This window comes from Vipera ursinii, assembly GCF_947247035.1.
Source record: "Vipera ursinii genome assembly, chromosome: 3".
NCBI lineage: Eukaryota > Metazoa > Chordata > Lepidosauria > Squamata > Viperidae > Vipera > Vipera ursinii.
In genome coordinates, this window is record NC_139516.1 from 127,511,084 (window position 1) to 127,535,011 (window position 23,928).

The 23,928-nt window shown below is 36.3% G+C and overlaps 1 protein-coding gene across 1 annotated transcript in view; it reads left to right on the forward strand.

The window, feature by feature from the left end:
* The window catches only part of NFX1 (nuclear transcription factor, X-box binding 1), a 41,151-nt gene that overhangs the window by 7,495 nt on the left and 9,728 nt on the right, over positions 1–23,928 (forward strand). Inside the window, exons 5-20 of the mRNA XM_083358539.1 lie at positions 2,132–2,237; positions 2,794–2,865; positions 5,752–5,891; positions 7,354–7,435; positions 7,533–7,750; positions 8,953–9,050; positions 11,963–11,993; positions 13,173–13,255; positions 15,130–15,238; positions 16,447–16,566; positions 17,521–17,600; positions 18,214–18,444; positions 20,060–20,133; positions 21,133–21,234; positions 21,698–21,739; positions 22,350–22,448. Coding sequence (XP_083214665.1) covers positions 2,132–2,237; positions 2,794–2,865; positions 5,752–5,891; positions 7,354–7,435; positions 7,533–7,750; positions 8,953–9,050; positions 11,963–11,993; positions 13,173–13,255; positions 15,130–15,238; positions 16,447–16,566; positions 17,521–17,600; positions 18,214–18,444; positions 20,060–20,133; positions 21,133–21,234; positions 21,698–21,739; positions 22,350–22,448 — 1,687 coding nt within the window. The remainder of the gene's footprint in view (positions 1–2,131; positions 2,238–2,793; positions 2,866–5,751; positions 5,892–7,353; positions 7,436–7,532; positions 7,751–8,952; positions 9,051–11,962; positions 11,994–13,172; positions 13,256–15,129; positions 15,239–16,446; positions 16,567–17,520; positions 17,601–18,213; positions 18,445–20,059; positions 20,134–21,132; positions 21,235–21,697; positions 21,740–22,349; positions 22,449–23,928) is intronic.

The window sequence follows — 23,928 nt, forward strand, 5'->3', positions numbered from 1 at the left end:
ATATAAAAAAAACAAGAAAAAAGTTAAGGAAATGACTGGTCCATTAGTAGGGAAAAGTGGCAAGAAGGTGACAAGCAACAGGGAGAAAGCAGAACTATTTAAACTCATTTTTTGCATCTGTCTTTACACAAAGGGAAAAAACAGTCCAACCTACCAAAAACGGTGCCATAAAAAACAGAATAGAAACACAAGATAGGCAAGAAAATGGTAAGTGAGCACCTGTCCAGCCTAGATGAGTTCAAATCACCAGGACCAGATGGATTACACCCCAAGGTCCTCAAGGAACTGGCAGACGTGATCTCAGAACCACTGAACTATATTTTTCAAAGATCCTGGAGCACTGGGGAACTACCAGAGGACTGGAAAAGAGCTGGTGTAGTTCCCATCTTCCAAAAAGGGAAAAAAATAGATCCAGGAAACTACAGACCTATCAGCCTGACCTCAATACCTGGGAAGATTCTGGAAAAGATAAACAAAGATTCAGCGAACACCTAGAGGCAAACAAAGTCATTACTAAAGGCCAACATGGGTTTGTCAAAAACAGATCATGCCAGACAAATCTTATTGCATTCTTTGACCAAGTGACAAAATTAGTAGACCAGAGGAATGCTGTGGATATAATTTACTTGGACTTCAGTAAGGCATTTGATAAAGTAGATCACAACCTAGTACTTGATAAGATAGAAAAATGTGGGTTAGACAGCATCACCACCAGATGGATTCGTAGCTGGGTGACTGGCTGTACTCAGTGTGTGGTTCTCAATGGAACTGCATCTACATGGAGGGAAGTGTATAGTGGGGTGCCCCAGGGATCTGTTCCCAGGCCCAGTGCTCTTCAACGATTTGGATGAGGAGATAGATGGGGAACTCATCAAATTTTCCAGATGACACGGAACTGGCAGGAATAGCCAACACTCCAAAAGATAGGCTTAAGATACAAGAGGATCTGGACAGACTTGAACACTGGGTGCTATCTAACAAAATGAAATTCAGTGGTGAAAAAAGTAAGGTTCTACATTTAAGCAAGAAAAACCAAATGCACAGGTATAGTATAGGTCAGTGATGACAAACCTTTTGGAGTCCAAGTGCCCAAACTGCAACCCAAGCCCCACTTATGTATTGTTGGGTGCCAGGTGGGTGTGGCCCATTGGGTGGGCGTGGCTGCGGTGGTAACGGCAGACTGGGTGGGACTAAAAAGTTCAATCCCAACTTTGCAAGATCTTTTTTTTCCCCGCAAGAAGTTGCAATTTATTGATTGATTGAACCTTTTTTTTTTGCACAAAGCAGTGGAGGCCTAAATTGAAAAGGTTTTATAAAATCCAGCTCAAGGCCTAGGACTGGGTTGATGGCACGTGTGCCCACAGAGAGGGCTCTGTGTGCCACCTGTGGCACACGCGCCATAGGTTCGCCACCACATGTATAGGTGGTACCTTGCTCAACTGTAGCAACTGTGAAAGAGTTCTCAGAGTCCTAGTGGACAATCACTTAGATAGGAGCCAGCAGTGTGCTGCAGCTGCCAAAAAAGCCAACACAGTGCTAGGCTGCATTAACAGAGGGATAGAATCAAGATCACGTGAAGTATTAATATCACTTTACAATGCCTTGGTAAGCCCACACTTGGAATACTGCATCCAGTTTTGGCCATCACGATGTAAAAAAGATGTCGAGACTCTAGAAAGGAATGGTTGCTGGAATTGGATATACTAGTTTAATGAAGAGAAGGACGAGGGGTGACATGATAGCAGTGTTTCAATATCTCAGGGGCTGCCACAAAGAAGAGGGAGTCAAGCTATTCTCCAAAGCACCTGGAGGCAAGAAAATGGATGGAAACTAATCAAGGAGAGAAGCAACCTAGAACCAAGGAGGAATTTCCTGACAGTTAGAACAATTAACCAGTGGAACAACCTGCCTCCAGAAGTTGTGAATGCTCCAACACTGGAGGTTTTTAAGAAGAGACTGGACAGCCATTTGTCTGAAATGTTATGGGGTTTCCAAGGTCCCTTCTAACTACTACTACTACTAATAATAATTATTATTATTATTATTATTGTTGTTGTTGTTGTTATATTTGGATTTTGCAGAAAGCATAACATTTAAATGTTATAAATAAATATTTCTGGGTTCTTCCTAGGCCGGGTAAAAAATCCTGAATGGAATAGAAATGAAATACCACATAGTTGTGGAGAATTGTGTAGAAAGAAAAGATCAGCTCAAGATTGTCCACATTTATGTAATATGTAAGTCTGCTGATACTTTATTTTTTTAAAAAATATTTCTTTACAGCTTGACTAGGGGTTTTAGATAATATGGGACACCATAGTCATTAGTTGGGCACAAGATTTAAGTTAATACAATAAATTTGTTCTTATAGCTTAGCATGTCAACTGCTATCTACCTATTTTTCATCTGTCCCTCTCTATCCTTTAACTTTACATTGCAGCTCTTTCTGAAATTGCATAATTTCTTGAACATATGAGTCTAGGCAAAGAATCAGAAAATGTATATAAATTGTGTACATTTTATGTATAAAATGTATACATAAATACGTAGATAGTAGCTGACATGCTAAGATAGGTTATTATAAGAACAAAATTATTTTATTAACCAAATGTTAATTGTTTATTCTTCATAAAATGCAGAATGTATACTTGTACAGAATTAACACATTTTGGTTCTAAATCAGAAATAAATTAGCATAATAATGTTAATTATATAGGAATGTATGTTAGCATGGCTGGGTAAAAATGAAATAAAAATACTGCACATAGTTTTATTTGTTTATTTGTTTCTTAGACTTTGTCATCCAGGACCTTGTCCATCCTGCCCTGCTTTCATGACCAAAAAATGTGAATGTGGACGTACAAGGTAATACAGTCTGCATTAGAAAAATTATAACCTTGGTTTTTATAAGTTATTTTTAAAGTGTCATTGGGGAATTACAAATGTTAAGTATAACATATCTATTCTTGGGGAATTGGCTTGTACTTTCTAAGGGTCTAGTCTCCTAGACAACATATGAATATGCGTAGTTAGAATATGCTTGTGTAGTGCCCTCCCTCATTTGGGTTTCAACCAGTGCTTTTTTATGACAGTCAATCTGTTACCAAAATTGGAATAGTGCTGCTAGAAGAAAAAAAAATCTTGAGGAAGTCACGGAAAAGGGATTAATATTTAGGATATGGAATTAAATGTTTCTTTATGTTTTCTGTAGATACAATGAATAATACTTAAGGTTTTACAGTAAAACTATATCAAAAATATATGGTTATCTTTGATTTCCTAGCAGTGTGATGTTTTATGATCAACCTCAAGTAGTTCCTAGGATTAATTGTGCCCTTGCTGTCAATTCCATAAAATAAAAATTTTCAGAACAATTCAGTTTAGAAATAATGTTGATAGAGCTAAAGACGTGAAGGATAATTTATGAATTTATCATTAATTTTTTTTCCACATGCTGTTGAGATTGAAAATGCCAAAATTTGACAATCCTATTTTTAAAATTATTCTTAAAATACTTTTTTTTTACACTTTGGAGTAAAATGACATCCTTTCATTCAAAAAACCCTCCTAATGAATGGCTAATATTGTAAGGCAATATTCAGGTTTCTAATGTTATATTATATTAATGTGTAAACAGTATAATGTATAAAGTTTAGCATTATTATGATGCACAGTTCTAGATTAGATGAAATCTGAATTCAGATGCGATGGGTAAGCTATTTTGTTAGATTTTGGCTTTCTACCTTGTTTCCCCGAAAATAAGATCTATCCCAAAATAAGCCCTAGCTTAATTTTTACTCATGCACCTAATATAAGCCCAACCCCCAAAATAAGCCCTGGTTAAGAGTCTGCCCACTCCATCCCACTGGATGGTCTGGTTGCATGAGGTGGGGCAAGGTGCATGTGTAAAAATCAAGTGTTATGGTGCTGATAGATGAGATCAATTAAAGCAGAACTTGAACTTTCCTCTAAGAACATGTTTATTGGATACAAAGTATCAGCACGGTCAAAAGTGAAACCAAGACTAAAGTTCCCTCCAAAAGCAACAGTAATACAAAGTTAAAATTCCCACCCCATAACCTAGGGGCCATCAACTACGTTTCCCAATAGAATAGTTTGGCGGGTTTTCTAACATTAGGCTCAACCCCCACCCCACCCCCAATCGAGGGAACAGAAATTACTTTGGTTCCCACAGGACAGAAAATTGTTTAGGTTAGAATAAAACATCTCATTCCTCTTCCACCCCAATCCTGTGGCAACCAAAAATGAGCAAGATGGCTTCAGTCACATTCGTTGCAGGTTTAACATCAAGCTGGGGTGGGGATGTGTGGAGCTGCCCCTCAAGCCCCACACTGACTTACCTCAGAACTGCCTCAGCCAGGAGTCCCACATCCCAACACCTGCCTTGCCTTGCAGTGGCAGCACCAAAAATCCCATCCAGCAAGAGCCCATGGCTGATGCCAGCCCATTTCTGCAGCCACTTGCCGCCGCTCATGTGCGTCGCTCCCAGCCTCTATTTCGCTGGCAGAGGCCTTCAGCTGAGAACGGAGACCAGGGAGGTGACGTGCATGTCAACCTGGGGCTTCATTCATTCTGGACTGCAGAGGCCTCTGCTGGCGAAACAGAGACCGGAGGCAACACAACACGGTGGCTAGTGGCTGCAAGAAATGAACCACTAGCAACCATGCCTGCCAGGTGGGGCTGTTGGTGTTGCCACCGCAAGGCGAGACAGAGGAAAAAATAAGACATCCCCCGAAAATAACGCCTAGTGCCTCTTTTGGGGGCAATTTTTTTTAACACCGGGTCTTATTTTTGGGGAAACATGGTATTTTATTTATTTATTTATTTTAATTCCATTTATATCCCGCCCTTCTCTGAAGACTCAGGGCGGCTTACAAGCTTAGCAGTAGCCTTCATTCTATGTATATGTATATGATGTGTGACCACAGCCATTGTGATTTATAAACCATAATTTATTACTTGGCTTCTGTAAACTCAACCATTACATCTTACTATCCAGGCAATTATTAGTGAGGATCTTATAATACTGTTTTATTTTTAAGATCACAAATAATGTAACAAATAGAGGAGATAAATTTTAGATATTTTTGCCTTTATTCTATATTTTTTGTTATATTGGCATATGGACACACAGTTAATCTGAGCTTAATGAAAGATATGCATCTGAAAGGGAGGAGATAAATGTTTTCCCCAGCCAAATTACTAATTAAAAATAGAGAGTTTATACCATGTTAAAGCTTAGATTTTATAAAATTCATATTTTGTCAAGTTTTTCATGGATCAAAGTTCATTGCAGGAATGGTTTAGTTTTTATTTTAAGGTGCTACAAGACCTGCTTTTGCAACAGCAGATAAATACAGTTACCTTTCTTGAAACTGCTAATTTGAACTTAAGTTTCAGAATAAAATGTTATGTGTAGCTACAACTGTATAATTGTAAAGAATGGGTTTGAGCTCTCCAATAGTGCAAAAATGATATGTTTAACGTGTTGATCCTATTGTGTGGGAAGAATTTTTCTGTTTAAATAAAATTCCCTACAGTTTGCAATTTTATGAAATTATACCCCCTTAATTTAGCAAGACCCTTAACCAAACACTAAAATTTTCAACGATTTTCATGCCTGCTAATCAACAGCTTTTTGGAAAAAAAAATTTGAGTAAAGGGTTCAAGTGTGAATATAGAATTTGCTCGGTCATTGCTGTTGACTGATTTAGTTTTCTTCTTCTATAGCCATTCAGTTCGCTGTGGGTATTCTTCTGCAATTCAGTGTACTAATACATGTGGGAATGTTTTGAATTGTGGTAAACATAATTGTACCCAGATATGCCATTCGGGAAAATGCCTGCCATGTGAATTGACTGTAAAACAAGGTGAGTAAGGATTTCATAATTTTTTAAAATTTATTTATAAGTACTACTTGTGTGAGATTTACAGAATTACTGTGTATATAGGACCAACTTTCTACTAGGGTTAGGTCTAGGTGTGCTCTGTTAATGTATGCATAATGAAAAATACAATTGCTATGATGGTAGAATGATAATGATATTACTATGTTGAAAAAATATAATATGTAATAGGCTAGAAATTTCTTTTTCTGTTTATTTCCATGTAAAAGCAAACCTTGAAGGCTAAAAAAAGTCAACTGATTACTAAAAATTCAGACATTTTGGTAGAAAGCAGGAGATTGTAATTTCAAGTCCCATGAAAACCAGCTGTTTGACTTAAGGGCCAGTCACTCTCTTTCAGCCTAACCTACCTGACAGGGTTGTTGTTATAGGGAAAATCAGAGGAGAAGTTATGTTAGGTATGTTCACTACCTTGAGTTATATGTAAACATAAGTACTTTTTGGTCCTAAATACTTTTGGGAGATCTATTGTAACTTCAAACTGTCTCTAAGTGACTGGTTATAAGTCATGGACTACCTATAACCCAAGTATATAGTTGAGTATTTAAATTATGTAATACAATAATTCAATGAATGTCTTCTTTGATTTGTTTTAAATAACATAGTACAGCTTGCAGTTTGATGCAGGTACTCATCGATTTATGATCACAATTCAGCCTGAAATTTCAGTTGTAAGTTGACGTGGTCATTAAACAAGTCACCACATGACTTTACTCAACATTACGACTATAACATGGCTTTCCCAGGATGGACAGAAAGTAGACAAAGAGAAAACTGCCTGCTGAAGGGAGACAGGGAATTCCCCTTGGTGCGCAGTAGGGAACTTCAACCCTGGGCTGGGGAAATTTGTGATCCAAGCTTCTTTTCTGCAGCTCAGCATTGCAATTCCCTTCTTTCCTGCTGAAGAAACTCCGCCCCACGTGAAGTGAAATCAATTTGTCAGGCAACGCTTTTGTTGTCAAAGAGGCTGGGTGAAGAAGTCCCTTCATAAGGGATGTTTTTCACCCAGCTTCCTTGACAGCAAAAATGCTGCTTGCTTGAGAGATTCTGCCCCAGTTAGGGTGGAGTCTCTCTGGCGGTCAGTACTTTTGCTCTCGGAGTAGCTGGGTGAAAAAGACCCTTCATGAGGGACTTTAGTGTCTATTGGCCAATAATAAAATTATTAAAAATTCTTTCTGGAACAATTATGGGCATAAAAATCATTGGGTAAAAGATTAAAATAATTTTCAATAGCATACACTTATTAAATGAATATATAGGGAAAATATAGGTGAGTGCATTAATTTTGTATTAATTTTTTTATCTGACCCAAATATTAGTGCTTGATATGTGTTATATTTCCAAGGAAATAATTCTTTCTTCTCAGAAAAAAAGACCTTTTCTTAAGTATTTTTATTATAATCCTTCGATGTGTGTTTCTGTTTAGTATGTTATTGTGGGAGCACCTCTCGAGAAGTGTTATGTGGAGCAAGTGAAGATTGGTTTTCATGCCTGAGAACTTGTGGGAAGTAAGGAAATAGCTTATTTAACATATATTTTATTTATCTATTTTTCCATATTTATTATCAGTATAAGATTACAACCAAATTATGATTCTAATTTCAGAAAATTATCCTGTGGAATGCATAGCTGTGAACAAGTATGCCATCCACGGCCCTGTCAGCCCTGTCCACGGCTTCCAGAAATAGTGCACTGTTGTCCTTGTGGACAGACTCCTCTTAGTAAATTACTAGAGTTGGGGTGTACGGAACGTAAATTCTGCACAGATCCTATCCCATCATGTGGAAGAACATGTGGAAAACCTTTACCTTGTAGTAGCTATGGTAATTAAACATTACTTGCTTCCATATTTTAAAATGTATTGTGCTTTAATTATCACATTTGCAAAATGAAATACTAAGAGCATAATTTTGAACAAAAATAACTCATTTCCATGGTGATAAAATTTTAGTTTAGAAAAACACATTTTGAGAGAAAGATGGAAAAGAAATTGATGTTTGTGGCTGATTTGTTTATAATGGAAGATTGAAAGAATCAGTAAAAACTGAATATTCTGAATGTGGGACACTTATTTTTAATAGTGTCAGGAATTTGGAAAAATAGATATGGGAGAGAAAAAACAAAGAATGGATGAAGAATGACTGCAGAAGGTTACAGATTATTTATCAGAAAGTATAAATAGATTAATCTTCCAGCACAATGTGAAGTGGGTATAAGAAAAGATGTGGAACAGAATGAAATAAGTTACAGAATGCTTCAGAAGTGTGTGGGAAGTATGAATTCACACTCCTGGAATGAAGAAGTGTAAGGGACTATGGATGAAGAAAACAAAGGTGGTCCTTGACATATCACCCCAGTTGAAACCAGAAGCTAGTTGCTCAACAGAGTCATTAAATGAGATGTATTACTGCTTAACTCAATGACCACAATCCCAGCTCTCCCAGTTGTGGTCATTAAGTGATTTTGCAGATTGTCAAGCAGAGTCCCAGACAAGGAATTCAGGATTGTTTCAAAGATGGAGGAGGCGCTGCAATGCCTAATGTAGGTTGTGCATGAATTTGGGGGATGCTGCAGTGTGAAACACATGTAATGCATGCTATAGAGACCAGATTTTTGCTTTTCAAAAAATCCCTGAGAAATATAATACCTATGAATAAAAAACTTACCTGAAAGTATATGCCAGAATTGTCATTACTAATCAATGTAGTCATGTGGTGTCATATTTTATGACCACATTGCTTAGTGACGGAAATTCTGTCTCAATTGTCTTAGTTTGAGGATTACGTGTAGTAGTGGGGTATCTTCCTACCCTGCCTCACAAAATCTTTTGTTAGCTATCTGTATACATAATTAAAAAAACTGCATTTCAAGATTGGTTCTGAAAGTAGTGCATTTGTTTTTGGTTTTTTTTTAAAAAAAGTCTAAATTGACTTAGTTGTGACTGTTGAGTAATAATAAAAATCACAGTTGGAATATCTTAGAACACTAAAACTTACATTAGGAATGCTTTTCAAATTTTGCATAGATGCTGTGCATACCTGTGAAAATCTCTGCCATGAAGGTGAATGTGGGCAGTGTTCTCGCACATCAAAGGTCTACTGCAGATGTGCCTTAAAATTAAAGGTAATAAAAAAGAAGAATGTTGAAAGTGAAAACCTTACATATGCAGATAATAAAACCTGCTATGTCTGTGTTTCATGTACAAGATTATTCTTAAATCTTGTCTTGTAAAATCTTTTCTGTTTTGTGTCTTCTCCAATATCTTTATGAAACATTAATTGCTTTTCTAATTATTCATTGCAACACTGTTTAACAATTTAATCCAAAAGGCTATGTGTATGTATCTTTAATGGATCGTTTGAGGAAAGAGGGCATCCCTAAATTTAAAATTATGTTGTGGCAATTTGCATAATTTCTCTTAATATCATTTCACAAATTATAATTGTAGGCTAAGTTTCATTTTATTTTTAAGCTTTTCTGAACTATATTGTATTAAATGTATCTATTTGGGGGCAATATCTAAATCGAAATATTGCATCTTAAGGTTCTTAATTAAGGGTTTGCAAAATTAAGATTTATTTTGGTCATTGACCAATGAAAATAGTCAATAAAACCGATAAGCAAAATTAACCATAGCATCAAAGACTATTGGCAAGAGCAATAGCATTTATATACTTCCCCATAGTGCTTTACAGCAGTGTCTGGGTGGTTTACAATGTTTACAATGATCTGGGTGCTCATTTTACTGATCTTGGAAGGATGGAAGGCTCAGTCAACCTTGAGCCCTGTCAGAATCGAACTTCAGGATGTGGGCAGAGTTTATCTGCAATACTGCATTTTGACCACCGCCATCAAGGGTTTGTGGGCAAAGCTTACACAAAATGTAGCAGAGTTATAGGTAGCCCTTATTTAACAACCATTGCTTAGCATCTGTTCAAAGTTATGACATCCATGGACAAGTGTTACTTAGAACCATCCTCAAAGTTCTGACCCAGCACCTCTGCTTTTATTTGATTGTGATCTGAGTACTTGGCAACTGGCCCACATTTAGAATGTTGCATCCCACACTTGTCATTTGCAACCTTCCCTATTAACTTCTACAAGCAAAGTCATTAAAAAAGCTTCAGGGAGGATCACAAGTAGCTCTAGTAAGTCCCTCCCCAGCAGCTGACTCTGCCACACTCAGGCCTTGTGGGCAATCTCCACAACATTCCCCACTCAGGTGCCCCACTACACCTTGTGTCTCTGCTGGTCTGCTTGCAAGCCACCTGGGACTCTTTAATAACACATAATCTTGCCTAATGATACCAATAAGGAGTCCTAAGATTGCCATCACTAAGTAATAAGATTGTGACATTGCATCGCTTATGACTGCATCACTTAGCAACAAAAATTCTGATCTCAATTACCATTGTTAATTGAAGATTACTTGCATGCAGTAATACACCCTCTTAAAATGCCAGGTTTTTGAGATGTAAAAAAAAAGTCAGACCAAGATCAATCACTTTCCACCTTTAACATGTAAGCTGTACAATACAGTTGAATAACAAAGTGAAATCATTTAGGGAGAAAATAGCAATGCACAGTAACAGTAAACTTACAATAACGCGCACACACCCTTCAAGTAATACTTGGTTGAAGTACCTTTTGGTTTTATGACAGCATTCAGTCTTTTAGGAGCCTATCAGCATGGCACATCAATGCACATCTTGTCTTGGGAATCTTTGCCCACTTTTCTTTGAAAAAGTACTCCATTTGTAAAATTGTGAGGGCATCTCCTAGGCACAGCCCTCTTTAGGTCACTCCACAGATTTTCAATTGGATTCAGGTCAAGGCTCTGGCTGGGCCATTCCAAAACTTTGATCTTCTAATGAAGCCATTCTTTTGTTGATTTGGAGGTAAAGCTTTGGATTGTTATTGTGTTGTAAGGTGAAATTTTTCTTCAGCTTTTTAGCAGTGGCCTGAAGGATTTGTCCCATGATTGACTGGTATTAGGAACTGTTCATAATTCCCTCCATCTTGATTAAGATCCCAGTTCCTTGTGGAAAAAAGCACCTCCAAAGCATAATGCTGCCACCACCATATTTCACTGTGGTATGGTGTACTTTTGATGACACACAGTGTGCTATTAGCGCCAGACATACTTTTTGGAATTATCGCCAAAAATTCAACATTGTTCTTATCAGACCATATAATACATTTTCCCACATGCTTTTGTAAGGCTTGATCTGGTTTTTTGTAAAACGTAGCCAGGTTTGGCTGTTTTTCTTGTGAGAAAAGGCACCCTATCACACCGCCCAGACCTATGAAGAATACAGGAGATTGTTGTCACACATAGTACACAACCAGTACTTGTCAGAAATTCCTGCAGCTCGTTTAATGTTGCTGTAGGTCTCTTGGCAACCTCTTGGACCAGTTTTCTTCTTTTTTCATTAATTTTGGAGGGACATTCAGTTGATGTGCTATGTTTTCTCCACTTGTTGATGTTTTTACTCTGTTCCATGGTATATCCAATACCTTGGAAATTGTTTTGTACCCTTCTCCTGACTGCTACCTTCCAATAATGAGGTCCCTGGAATACTTTGTAAGATCTTTGCAGACCATGGCTTTTTTTTTTAAATTCCATTTATATCCCGCCCTTCTCCGAAGATTCAGGGCGGCTTACAAGCTTAGCAGTAGCCTTCATTCTATGTATATGCCTGCTTATTAGGGCTTTCACACACACACCCAAGCGGCATTATTACAAAGTCAGCTTAATTGCCCCCAACAATCTGGGTCCTCATTTTACCTACCTCGGAAGGATGGAAGGCTGAGTCAACCTTTTGTTGAGTCAATGTCAGAAAAATCCTACTAAACCAGAGTCACTTTAGTTGATATAGGAAATTTTGCAACTGTTAAGCTGGTTGTAAAGAATACCTTTTGTTCTTTGCAAACAAATTAAAAAGACTCTGAAGTGAACATTGCAACATACTGCTTTATCTTCCTTGAATATCAGAATAATATTATAAATATTTACAATTTAATTTCCTTTTTAGGAAGTTCCATGTGCCTCTCTCAAAAATCAAGGTAAATAAGCTTAACATCATATACTAGCATATAATAAATATTAGACAGAAACTTTTGGCTACTGGCCACTAAAAGTTTAAGGCCCACATAATAGCCTATGTTGGAAAGCCAATATATATACAAATTATGTGAATAGTTGATATTACAATCTTGATATTTCATACCACAAATAGTTGGAAAGAGCCAGAGCTTATTGAAAATGTTATTCTGTGATATGTTTAAAAAAAACCTGGGTTTTAGTTAGTGATGTCTACTTTCTATTAGAATGAAGGCAAAACAATGCATCTTCCTGTATACCATCAACATTTACCATTGGTTTAGAGATCCCAGAACAGCAGGAGGTCATATGGAAAAGAGAAAGAAGTTTAAAATATGAAGGATATCCATTAGAAGATGGAAAGAACTTAATGTGATATTATAGTTAGTTATGGGGACGCAGTGGCTCAGTGGGTTAGGACGCTGAGCTTGTCGATCAGAAGGTCAGCAGTTTGGCGGGTCGAATCTTGAGTGCCGCATAACAGAGTGAGAAGCGTCCCAGCTTCTGCCAACCTAGCAGTTCGAAAGCACGTAAAAATGCAAGTAGAAAAATAGGGACCACTACGGTGGGAAGGTAACAGTGTTCCGTGCGCCTTTGGCGTCTAGTCATGCCGGCCACATGACCACGGAGACGTCCTCAGACAAGCGCTGGCTCTTCGGCTTTGAAATGGAGATGAGCACCGGCCCCTAGAGTTGGAAACGACTAGCACGCATGTGCGGGGGAACCTTTACCTTTACCTTTTAAAGTTAGTTAATCTATTCCCATCAAGATTATATTTTAGACATTTTCATGGAAGCTGAAGAAAATTATTTCACGTTTATGAAATGCACAGATAATTCTTAGGTACAGAATAATTGTAGGATAGCCTGCAATTACCATTAATCAATTTCTAGCTTTTCTCTTTCTATTATATGTTGAATAAGCAACAAAATAAATATACTGAAATGTATTTTTCAATATTTTCAGTGTTTTTTAAAAAAAGCTTTTTGAATTCTGAAGTTAGCCACAATTTTCCTTCCTTTTGATTGTAAAGGTTTTGCATTGGCTAAATATATCTAATATCGGGGAGCATAAAACATTTACTTAAATTACATTAAGTAACGGTTAATTTATAATAATTTAAACATTTTCTTTTTTAAAAGTTAAAGTTCCATTCTTATGTGACAAAAGATGCAACAAGAAGTTGTCGTGTGGACGACACAAATGTAATGAAACATGTTGTGTGGTAAGTTCATGAACGTGTGAAAGGAAGAGTTGTGTCGGTATAATTACATTGTTATTTTAATTGTGTGGATCTAGCAAGATTGACCAATAACCAGAATGCATAATCATCCTAAATTTTACTAATAAATCAGTTGAAGAATTTTTTTTTTTACTTTTTAGTGACTGAAACTGAATTGGTTGAAGACATGAATTGGAAATAATTTCCGTATTGTTATTATTGATGAGTATATTTTGATTTCTGATTTTTATCAAGTAACTATTCAAGGTAATTGACAAAAAACCAAGACATAAACAGTTGCAATGTAATAGAAATATTTAATGTTATTATTCATTATTTCTATTCAAGAAAAAGTCTTACTAAACTGTTTTGACTCCTTTCCTAAAATCAGAAAGCATAGGATCAAACACAGATTTTCAGAGGTTCTTCCTAGCTTTACTGTCTAGGTGGGTCCAGATTAAGAGACTGCACAGTCCCAAACTGGATGGGAGAGGAAAATAGTTCAAGATGACCCCATTCTAGAATCTCTCAGTATATGTCTAGTAGGCTAGAAAATTTTAACTTTAGTTTGGCTAGTTTCTGTCCAGTACATATAAGCAAATAAAGGATTGGACTGAATTGGATCTCACTTTGTAGTCTTCAGACTTGGGCCTGACAGTAACAAAGGCATGTTCATCAAAGCTGACAAGCTTAGTACAGGTAGTCCTTGTTTATCGAATGCCTTGTTCAGCAATCACTTGAAGTTACAGTGGTGCTGAAAAATAACTTTACAACTAATACCCACATTTAAGGCCTTCACACTATCTCTCAGGCATGTGATTGTCATTACAGTAATCTGTTGTCCTATGCCTAACATATTGGCTTCCTTCCCCCCCCCCCCTTTGAGAGGTAGCAAAGGAAGGGATTGTAAGAGAGTAAGCAGACTCACATTACAGTAATATGTGTTGTCCTGTGCCTAACCTGTTTTTTTTCTTTCCCCCCCCCCCACTTATAGCAAAAGAAGGGATTGCAAGAGAGCAAGCAGTCTCACAATAAGGCATATACATTGAAAGCAATGCACTAGTGCCAACACTGAATGCAAACAGCCTAACCCACATTATGTCTACTTACAGGTGGTCCTTGACATAGGACCATAATGGAGCCTTCCCATTATGGTAGTATGTCATAATGGTCATAAAATGTGTGATTTAATGACCTTTTTTGTGGCGGTTGCTGCAGTAGTTGTTAAGCAAATACTGTGGTTATTAAGCAAACCAATGGTTTACTATGGACACAGTTGTGCCCCAAAATGAAAATGTTAGTTTTTGGCAAAAAAAAAAAACCACACACAGCAATTTCTATAAATAATCTATACTGTGCCTGACCCACTTCTCTCCCACCCTATTAGGCTGTGCAAGATTCATCGTGTTCTTCAGAGTGCATTCCCATCCAATTCAGTCTCTGGCAATCCTTACCAGTCTGAAGGATTGTCTATGTTACATCTCTTTCCGTGTGTGTTAAAGTATCCTTGTTCCACAGTTTGCATCTTCTGATATGAAGGACGTGATAGCTAAAGAAGGCTTCCTCAAAGTATTGAAGTTTCTATATAAAGGCTTTCTGGCACTTGATTTTTCCCTTTTGATACTGGGTAAAACAATGTGCTTGTAGTGCTAGAAATTTATTTTGAAAGGATAAAAAAAATCTCAGTATATTATTCCAAATTTTCATTATAAAATACTACTTTTGAATTATCATTATTGGGAGAAGACAGGTATGTGCCAATGCTTTTGACCGGATACTTACCGGCACTTAGAATTTATATGCCTAGTGAACACTTCTAATTTGTCATTTTTTTTAGTTCCTGGTCATGTTATTTATTTTTATTTTCATTTTTTTAGGATAAGGAGCACAAGTGCTCTTTGATTTGTGGACGTAAACTGAATTGTGGTATCCACAGATGTGAGGAACCTTGTCACCGTGGCAATTGTCAAAAGTGTTGGCAGACCAGTAAGCATTCATCACGATTGTCTGTAGGTTGTCAGTTTATTTTAGAATAACACACTTTTGATGATTTAGTACTTTGTGCATAATCCAAGGTTAGTGACTAAACCCTGTGGCATTTGCTTTAGGCATCTATTTATGTTTAGGTGCCTGCTATTTATAGCCTGTTTCCTTGGGAGTTTTGTATTGAATGCACTGTCCTCCCCTACTACATTTAGATTGCAGTCTTGCTCACTGTTATACCTATAAAAATATCTTAATGAAGTCAGAATGCCATTTATAGCAAAACCTTCTCAGAACCCAGACTGTTTTAATAATGGTTGATTGCAAGACTACTTTTTCTGGGCATAGTGCTTGAGTTGTTATTGAATGTAGAACTGCATATATTCATGATTTCTAATTATCTAAATCCATTTCAGTTGTTTGTCTTAGATTCTACACTAAGTGAACAATGTGGGGGAGATCAAGGAGCAGGGGGTACTACTTTTGCACTACAAGGCTTTCCAAAGCATCTTCTGGATATCACATACCACTAGCAATAGCACTTAGACTTATATGCCACTTTATCGTGCTTTATAGCAGTCTCTAAGCAGTTCATAAGGCCAGCATATTGCCCCCAACAATCTGGGTCCTCATTTTACCAATGTCAGAAGGGTGGAAGGCTGAGTCAACCTTGAGCCAGTCAGGATCGAACTCCTGGCAATGGGGAGAGTTAGCCTGCAATACCGCATTCTAACCACTGTGCCACCACGGCACCACATCAGAAGTATAGGTAGTCCTTGACTTACAACAGTTCATTTAGTGAGCATTCAAAGTTACAATGGCACTGAATAAAGTGACTTGTGACTGTTTTTCACAGTTACAACCTTTGCAGCATCCCCATGGTCTTGTGATCAAAACTCAGATGCTTGGCAACTGGTTCATATTTATGATGGTTGTTGTGACCTGGGGTCAAGTGATTATCGTTTGTGATCTTCTGACAAGCAAAATCAGTGGGGAAGCCAGATTCACTTAACAAACAGCTTACTAGCTTAACAACTTCATTGATTCACTTAACAACTGTGGCAAGAAATGTCATAAAATGGGGCAAAACGTACTTGACAAATGTCTCACTTTAACAACAGAAATTTTGGGCTCTTTTATCAAGAACTATCTATACTGCATATCCCTATTAATATTGAGAAGTAATTTATTTTACCTTTGTTTTCCTCTAGGTTTTGAGGAATTAACTTGTTATTGTGGTGGATCAGTGATTTATCCCCCAGTACCTTGTGGTACTCGACCACCAGAATGTAAAAATTCATGTACTAGGCCTCATGAATGTGATCATCCAGGTAAAGTATACATTTAAGGTGTTTTTTATTTGGTAAAGGTGCAGAACATTTTCATGTGTGTAGGGAACAAAATAATTTGATCAGATTATTTCAGAAATATTAGAGTAACATTCTAGGATTGCTAAAATTGAAATAGTCTTTGAAATCACAATTTATAACCCGTGCTCTCATTCTGCTAGCAGAAAGCTTCTATTACTTTCTAAGCCCCATTTTCATCTCTGTGTGAATGTCATATCCAGTAGTTTAATTTCAGCTACACAAGTATTGTCACAGATTATTGAACAAATCAGTGCAATTTGATTAGGCTAGATAAGGGCATTGTGTTAGATGTTTTACTAGAAATTGAAGAACTGTTGATAGAAAAGTGGAAGTGCCTTTTCGAACTAGTTTCTTTTGGAGAAGCCACAGAGCATGTTCTAATTGAAAACAATGCCACAATTTCCAATAGAGAAATTAAGCCTGTTCTGAAACCCCAGCTTAGATTTTATTTGTTAATAAAGGATTACCATCCTTTGCTTTTTGGATCAAGATCAAGTGTGACAGGTTTTCAGTTTTGTTTTGTTTTTAGGATCCATATGGTTCTGAATGTTTTTATTTTTCTTTAATACCTGACAGATAATGTGTACGTTATGGGTAATTTGTTATACTTACACTTGGATACCTGGACATGTTTGTTTAGCTTTATGAAGGTTATTGTTGTAAAGGTTTTCTGAGTATTTTTCAAATGTTAGAATGGTTGCTGACTTAATTTAAAAAAGAAACACAGTTTGGATGGGATTGCAGCTTCATACATTCATGAAGTTTTTTATACAGTAATTTCAAACATAAAATTGGCTTACACTCATACTTCAATAGTAGAATATGGAAATAAAATGCTGAAATAACATACTAAAATGCATTAGGTGTTATTCGAAAGCATTCATGTGTTTATTTTCCCTTTTTCTGTATATATAGTATATCATTCCTGTCATAGTGAAGAGAAATGTCCACCATGTACACATCTTGTTCAGAAATGGTGTATGGGAAGGCATGAAGTAAGTGAATATTGTATTTTACATTTGTTAGGGATAAATTTTATTATTTTTTCCTTTTTTTCCTAATATATACCTTATGATACAGAGAGAAAATTTTCAGGCAGTTTTTTCAATCCTAATTTCTTCCTGAAAATTCTACAATTTATAACACCTAAGTAATAGTGAAAGTAAAATATTTAACAGTTATTTTTTAGATGAGCTATAATTAAAATTTCAGGTATAAACAATCAAAACCCCAGCATTGAACGTATGTAATTGGCTGTACAATTAAAACCTAAACCTAATATAGTCTCAAATAGTCAGTGAAACCAAAGCTACAAATGTGATAAATTTTCACTTTCCCCAAACCTAGCATTGTCCTACTTCTTCTTGAGACACGCAAAAACAACTCTGTACAGCTCTGCAATAAACTTTTTAGATAGGTTTATTTTATTGTTATCTTTGATTTAATAAAACAAAAAAACAATAAAAGAAAGGAAAAAAAGAAAAAAAATTAGATGAGTTTATCTTACTGTAGCAAATCTCACTACAGAAATGTAATCTAGCATGTTAAACTACTTCCTTTCTAACTTAGGTGGCATCCATCTCTTTGCTTTTTTTCTTTCTAATTCAGTTACGGAGCAATATTCCTTGTTACCTCACTGATATTTCTTGTGGTCTTTGCTGTGATCGAATGTTAAAATGTGGAATGCACAAATGTAAAAGGATCTGTCACAAGGGGGAGTGCCTCATAGATGAAGAGTGCAGACAGCCATGCACTATTCTTAGGCTTCACTGTAATCATCCATGTATGTCTCCATGCCATCCATCTTTACCTTGTCCTACAACTTCTTGCCGTTCAAAGGTAGGTGGCTGTGTCTATTCATTACACCTCTCGAGCACAGTTGCCACTTCAGTACAGTATTTCAGATAAATACTGCTTTGTTACATTTTTTTGTTGAAATATTTGCTATGTGTAGGGTGAGGGGAAAAAATGATTGAATCCCCTGCTGATTTTGTACATTTGCCCACTGACAAAGAAACGATCAGTCTACAATTGTAAATGGTAGTTTTGTTTTAACAGTGAGAGACAGAATAACAACAAAAATCCAGAAAAATGCAGAAAAAAATTATGCAAAAGAAAATGTACATAAACGTGCACCCACCAAATTCAGCTATTCAGTCACACCATGCCGTCTTCCTGGTGAAGAAACAGATCAGATCTTTGTGGAAAGGGAATTTCAAAGTAGGGAGGGGGGTGATAAAAAAAAGCCAGTTACTAAGCCTGACTTGCCAGCGTTTTCAACAGTACCTGGAGGGTTTGTACCTTTTTCAACCTGATTGAATGGGTAGATGAATATGTGGGAATACGTCCCCATAAATAACCCAGCCCACAGCTTTATAAGATTTTGAATGAATTGAGGAAGACTCAGTTGCAAACTGCCTCTGAATGGGGCAATCAAAGATGGTCTTCTCCTGGAATTTGTCTTTCCATTGTAGTTAGATATAAGTGTCTGTATGGTTTTACTGCTTTTACTGTTGTAAGCCTCCCAGAGTCACCTTGCAACAAGATGAACATCAAACAAATTTAATAAAGTAAAATAAAATAAGTAAATAAAATAAAATTGTTTAGCCATAACCACAAAGATCCTCTGTCTTGAAGGGATTAAATCTCAGTCCCTACTTTCCAATCCAGACTAATGGCTTCTAGGAACACAGTTAGTACCTGTTTGGCCTGGGACCATGATATATAGTTGGGTATTACTACAATATTCCTGCTCCTTGGTGGAGCAGTGGGCTAATGCCTCCTTAAGTAACACCAGCTGCCTGCCATTAGTGCAGGTTCGCATCCCACCAGGCTCAAGGTTGACTCAGCCTTCCATCCTTCCGAGGTAGGTAAAATGAGGACCCAGATTGTTGGGGGCAATTAAGCTGACTTTGTAATAATGCTGCTGGGGGGGGGCGAAAGCCCTAATAAGCAGGCATATACATAGAATGAAGGCTACTGCTAAGCTTGTAAGCCGCCCTGAGTCTTCGGAGAAGGGCGGGATATAAATGGAATTAAAATAAATAAATAAAATAAAATAAATATACCCTTGCTTTGGCTTTCCTCATTGGTTTCATGTATGTGTTAAAAAGAAGCGGAGAGTAGAGAGGCCTGAAACACTCTCCAAGGTACAGGTCTCTGGATATAGCTGCCCCAGCACTTCCGGTAATGCAGTTTGTTGAGTCTTTCTCATTGCAAGGTGATTAAGATGCATAATATCTTGGATTTTGCCTTAAAATTCCTCTAGTCCGCTCAGTACAAATTTTAGCAAATAATCAGAATTGTTTAGTGTCATAATTATGACATAGGAAAACTAAGCTGTCTTGAAATTAAGTCCATTTCATTCTGGTCAATAAATGTGCCTTTTGTTGCTGCTTAGCAATTAAGATGTTAAATTTCTGTGATACTAATTACTGTTTTTCTGGTGTTATAGGTTGAACTTCAGTGTGAGTGTGGAAGAAAAAAAGAATCCATGATTTGCTCAGAAGCAGCAAGTACTTATCAAAGGTCTGTTGAGGCAATGACTACTGCATTTTTTTTATTGCATAGAAGCAGAAGAATCAAAAAACCTTGCGTAGCTGTAATTTCATTTCCTTCTGAATGTATTCATATAGTACCAATTAATCTGTCATAGTATTCCTGCTCAAATAATTTTACTCCCTTGGTTCACATTGAACAAGTCTATAATGAGTTTTCTCGCTCCAAATTGGATGGCTGTGTAATATATACTGCATGCACATACACATCTCCTGGGAGATATTTAACATTCCACAGCAGCAGACTGGTGTTTCTAGTGCCAGAAATAATTTTGGCTCTGTGTGAAGTTGCTAATATTTAAAATTTATATTATTCATGCTATATGTATATATATTAGGCTATAGCCAGTCTTACGAAAATGGAATTCCCATCACTCATTTCTCATAAGGGTGTGTGTGTGTGTTTGTGTGTGTGTGTGTGTGTGTGAGAGAGAGAGAGAGAGAGAGAGAGAGAGGTGAAAGAATAAATTAATTTTACTGGCAAATGCTGTTAATTCATCAGATTATAACTAGGGACTCAGCCAGAGAGCCAGCCAGAGAACATCACTTTATATATCTTTGTATGAGCTCAATAGCAAATTTTTGAATAGTTGACTAAATATAAGGGGGACCATTATCTAATTTTTAAATTACAATTTCAGTGGAAAAAAAATAAGTTCTGATATTCTTGAAGTCTAACACGAAAACCTGTTAAGAAAAGTAATTTGATAGTGTAGTTAAGATCACAAGTGCATGTACTGGTTATTAGTTTGAGTTTTTCAGTTTGTAGTATTGATGCCAAAGTTGCATTCATAGGATATATTATTCCCCTGCTTGTGATTGAAACAATAATTCTGTCCAAAGTGGCAAAGATTTCAGAAATTTCAGTGTACATTCTGCCTTTGCCTTTAGCACACATAGTAAATTTTTGTAGCTTCTTTTAAAGAATTGTGTATGTTTCATAAAATATTCTCTTCATTTTTTTTTTCAGAATAGCTGCAATATCAATTGCCTCTAAGTTAACAGATCCACAACTTGGAGATTCAGTAGAGATAAGTAGATTGATTACCAAAAAAGAAATGAAGCAAACCAGGTACTAAATCATGAATCAGTGGGGGAAGACTTTTAAAATTCAGTTAGAGTTTGGCTTTTATGTTGTTTGCTAGAATATATATTATTTACATTTTAGTTGGTGGATGCAACTTATTGATATGTTTTTCACTGATTTTGTTTCATTATGTATAATTTAAATTGTTATATCACCTTAATATTTGAAATGGAACAATAGACACATAATAAAGTAATTAAATGTGATTCTTAAATAGCAATTTTGGCTTGGAGGCATGCCTGCAGAACTTATTTTGTAATATTCCAGTTCTGTTTAATCCATTATTGTTGCTAATTTGAGATTATCAATTGCATTCTTGTCTGGCATAGTGCTATGCCAAACATGATAAATTTAAGTTCCTGTTCTGTGAAAGATTCTTTCTTTGTGCATAAATGCAATATCACTTTCAAATAAACATTTCTCATATGTCTGTGTCTTGTTCATTTAGGTTGCAGTGTGATGAAGAATGCTTGGCTCTTGAAAGAAACAGGTAGATAAATTGCTTTATTGATTCTGATGCTGTAAACTATGTGATGTGTGACTGGAAGGAAATAGATAATCTCTTACAGTAAATTAAAATTTGGGATTTGACTATTGCTAGATTGGGTAATGTTAGGAATTAAAGTCCTAACCTGGTTTGGGTGAAATACATATAATATGGTTGTGTACCTTTAAGAAGAGAAATGGCGTAAGGGTGTGACTAATTCTATACAGCATAAATGAATTTCAGATGTTAGACTTACTCTCCCTCTAGTGTTTTTTCTCTTACTGACTTGTTATTGTGTGTATTGATATTTGACTTGTAACTGGTAAGGATTCTTTGACTTTGACTTTGTTTACTCCTGAACTGTTATTCAACTGTGATTCTTCGTTACTTACCTTGGATTGAAAACTGGACTATATTTAATTGTGTGTTTTTGTTTTGTGTTATGTTGTCTGAGTAAAAATATACAACTCAAGTTAGTTTGCTTTTTACTGTTTGCCTCTTAAAGGTCCCAGTACACTATCCTCTGTGCATTGCCAGCTTTGAATAAGGCATTCTGCACATTCTACTTTTGTTTCGACTTAACAGGTAACATGAAATATTTCTTTATTATTAGACGGTTTGCTGAGGCTCTTCACATAGATGACAATTCTGATCCATTCCATGTTCGTGTCTCTTCACCCAAGTACAGTGATGCGTTGAAAGAGGATGGAAGGTATGCACCATTATTTTTCATAGGTTTCTGTGTCATGTAATTTTCCGCACATAATCAGGCATTGTGTTGACCTTTGTGAAGATATTAAAATCTGACAATTATTTGAATTGTTTTGCTACTAAAGGTGGGTTGTTTTTTTTAATTTGACTTGGTGTGTGACCTTTTCCCTGCACATGATTGAGAAATTTCTTTGAATGTTTTTCTTTTTTTAAAAAAAAATTTTTTTTATTAGTTTATAATATACGATACAATCAAAATACAAAGTAAATATAGCGGGAAAGATGGGGAAGGGAAAAGGGAGTAGAGAAGTGAAGTAAGGGAGGGAAAAATGGGGGGAAGGCATTGACTTCTAACTTCTTTTGGTGCAATAGAATGTCAACTTCAAACCTCAACTTTTTACTTTTACAAAATAATATAAACTAGCCATTTCAATAACATCTAATCTATCTAATTGGTAAAGCCCACAATCAAATTTCATTTTTTTTTCCACCTCAGGCGCAAAATCTAGAAGCAGTTCCCACTTGGCAATAAAAGTCTTTGTATTTTTTCTTTCTTTCATCAGTACAGTCAGTTTAGCCATCTCTGCTAGCTCCATCCGTTTTTCTAACCATTGTTTTTCTAATAAAGATTCTATTAAAGTTGGAGGAATTTTCAGAGTATACGATGACCAATGCTAAGAGTTGGTTTCTCCTGTTGCATAGAAAAGAGTAGCTGAGGGACATTTGTACAATGCAGTTGGGAATTTTTCTGTACTTCCTTTTTTTTCCTTTTTTCCTTGCTTTCTTTTCAGTCAATTCTCTTCCAGTATCTAAATTTGGTATAATGGAAATAGATTTATTTCTTATTGCGTATCTCAGGCTAGACAGAAACAGATCAGATATTTTATCTGTTTCTTTATAATTCCTATTTCTAACCCACCCATGTTCTCAGAGATACTCCTATCGATATATTTCTGTTGCCTTTTATATTATTCCTATTTTATTTATGGTTCATACAACATGCATTTGAATCAAAAGTTCTGCTGTGAGAAATAATTTGGCCTGCAGTCACAAAAAGTCCGCTGGTTGCTATTCTGTTATGTCTTTACAGTGTTAAACTATACACCATTGTCTCCTGCAAGTCCTGCTGTGTGGTCTCATTGTGGTACAGATAGTCTTTGTTCAGCTAATATAATTGGGACCGGCAATTTGGTTGTGAAGCAAAGTCTCTAGGTGAAGCTGCAACTGCTTATGTCTTGCTTCAGCTTACAGACTTACAAAGGTTGTAAATGTAAAGATTGATTTCAGAGTTACTTTTTCATCATCATCATAATTGTGGCTGCTGTATAAGGCATTTGCTAAACAAGGATTACCTGCAGTGTTCGGGTATTCCTGGGAGGAATAAGCAAAGAATGCTAAGAATGTAGACCAGGAGTATATAATCCCAACAAAATCACCAAAGTGATTTCTGGTATTTTTTTACCCAACTGCCTAGGTAAAAA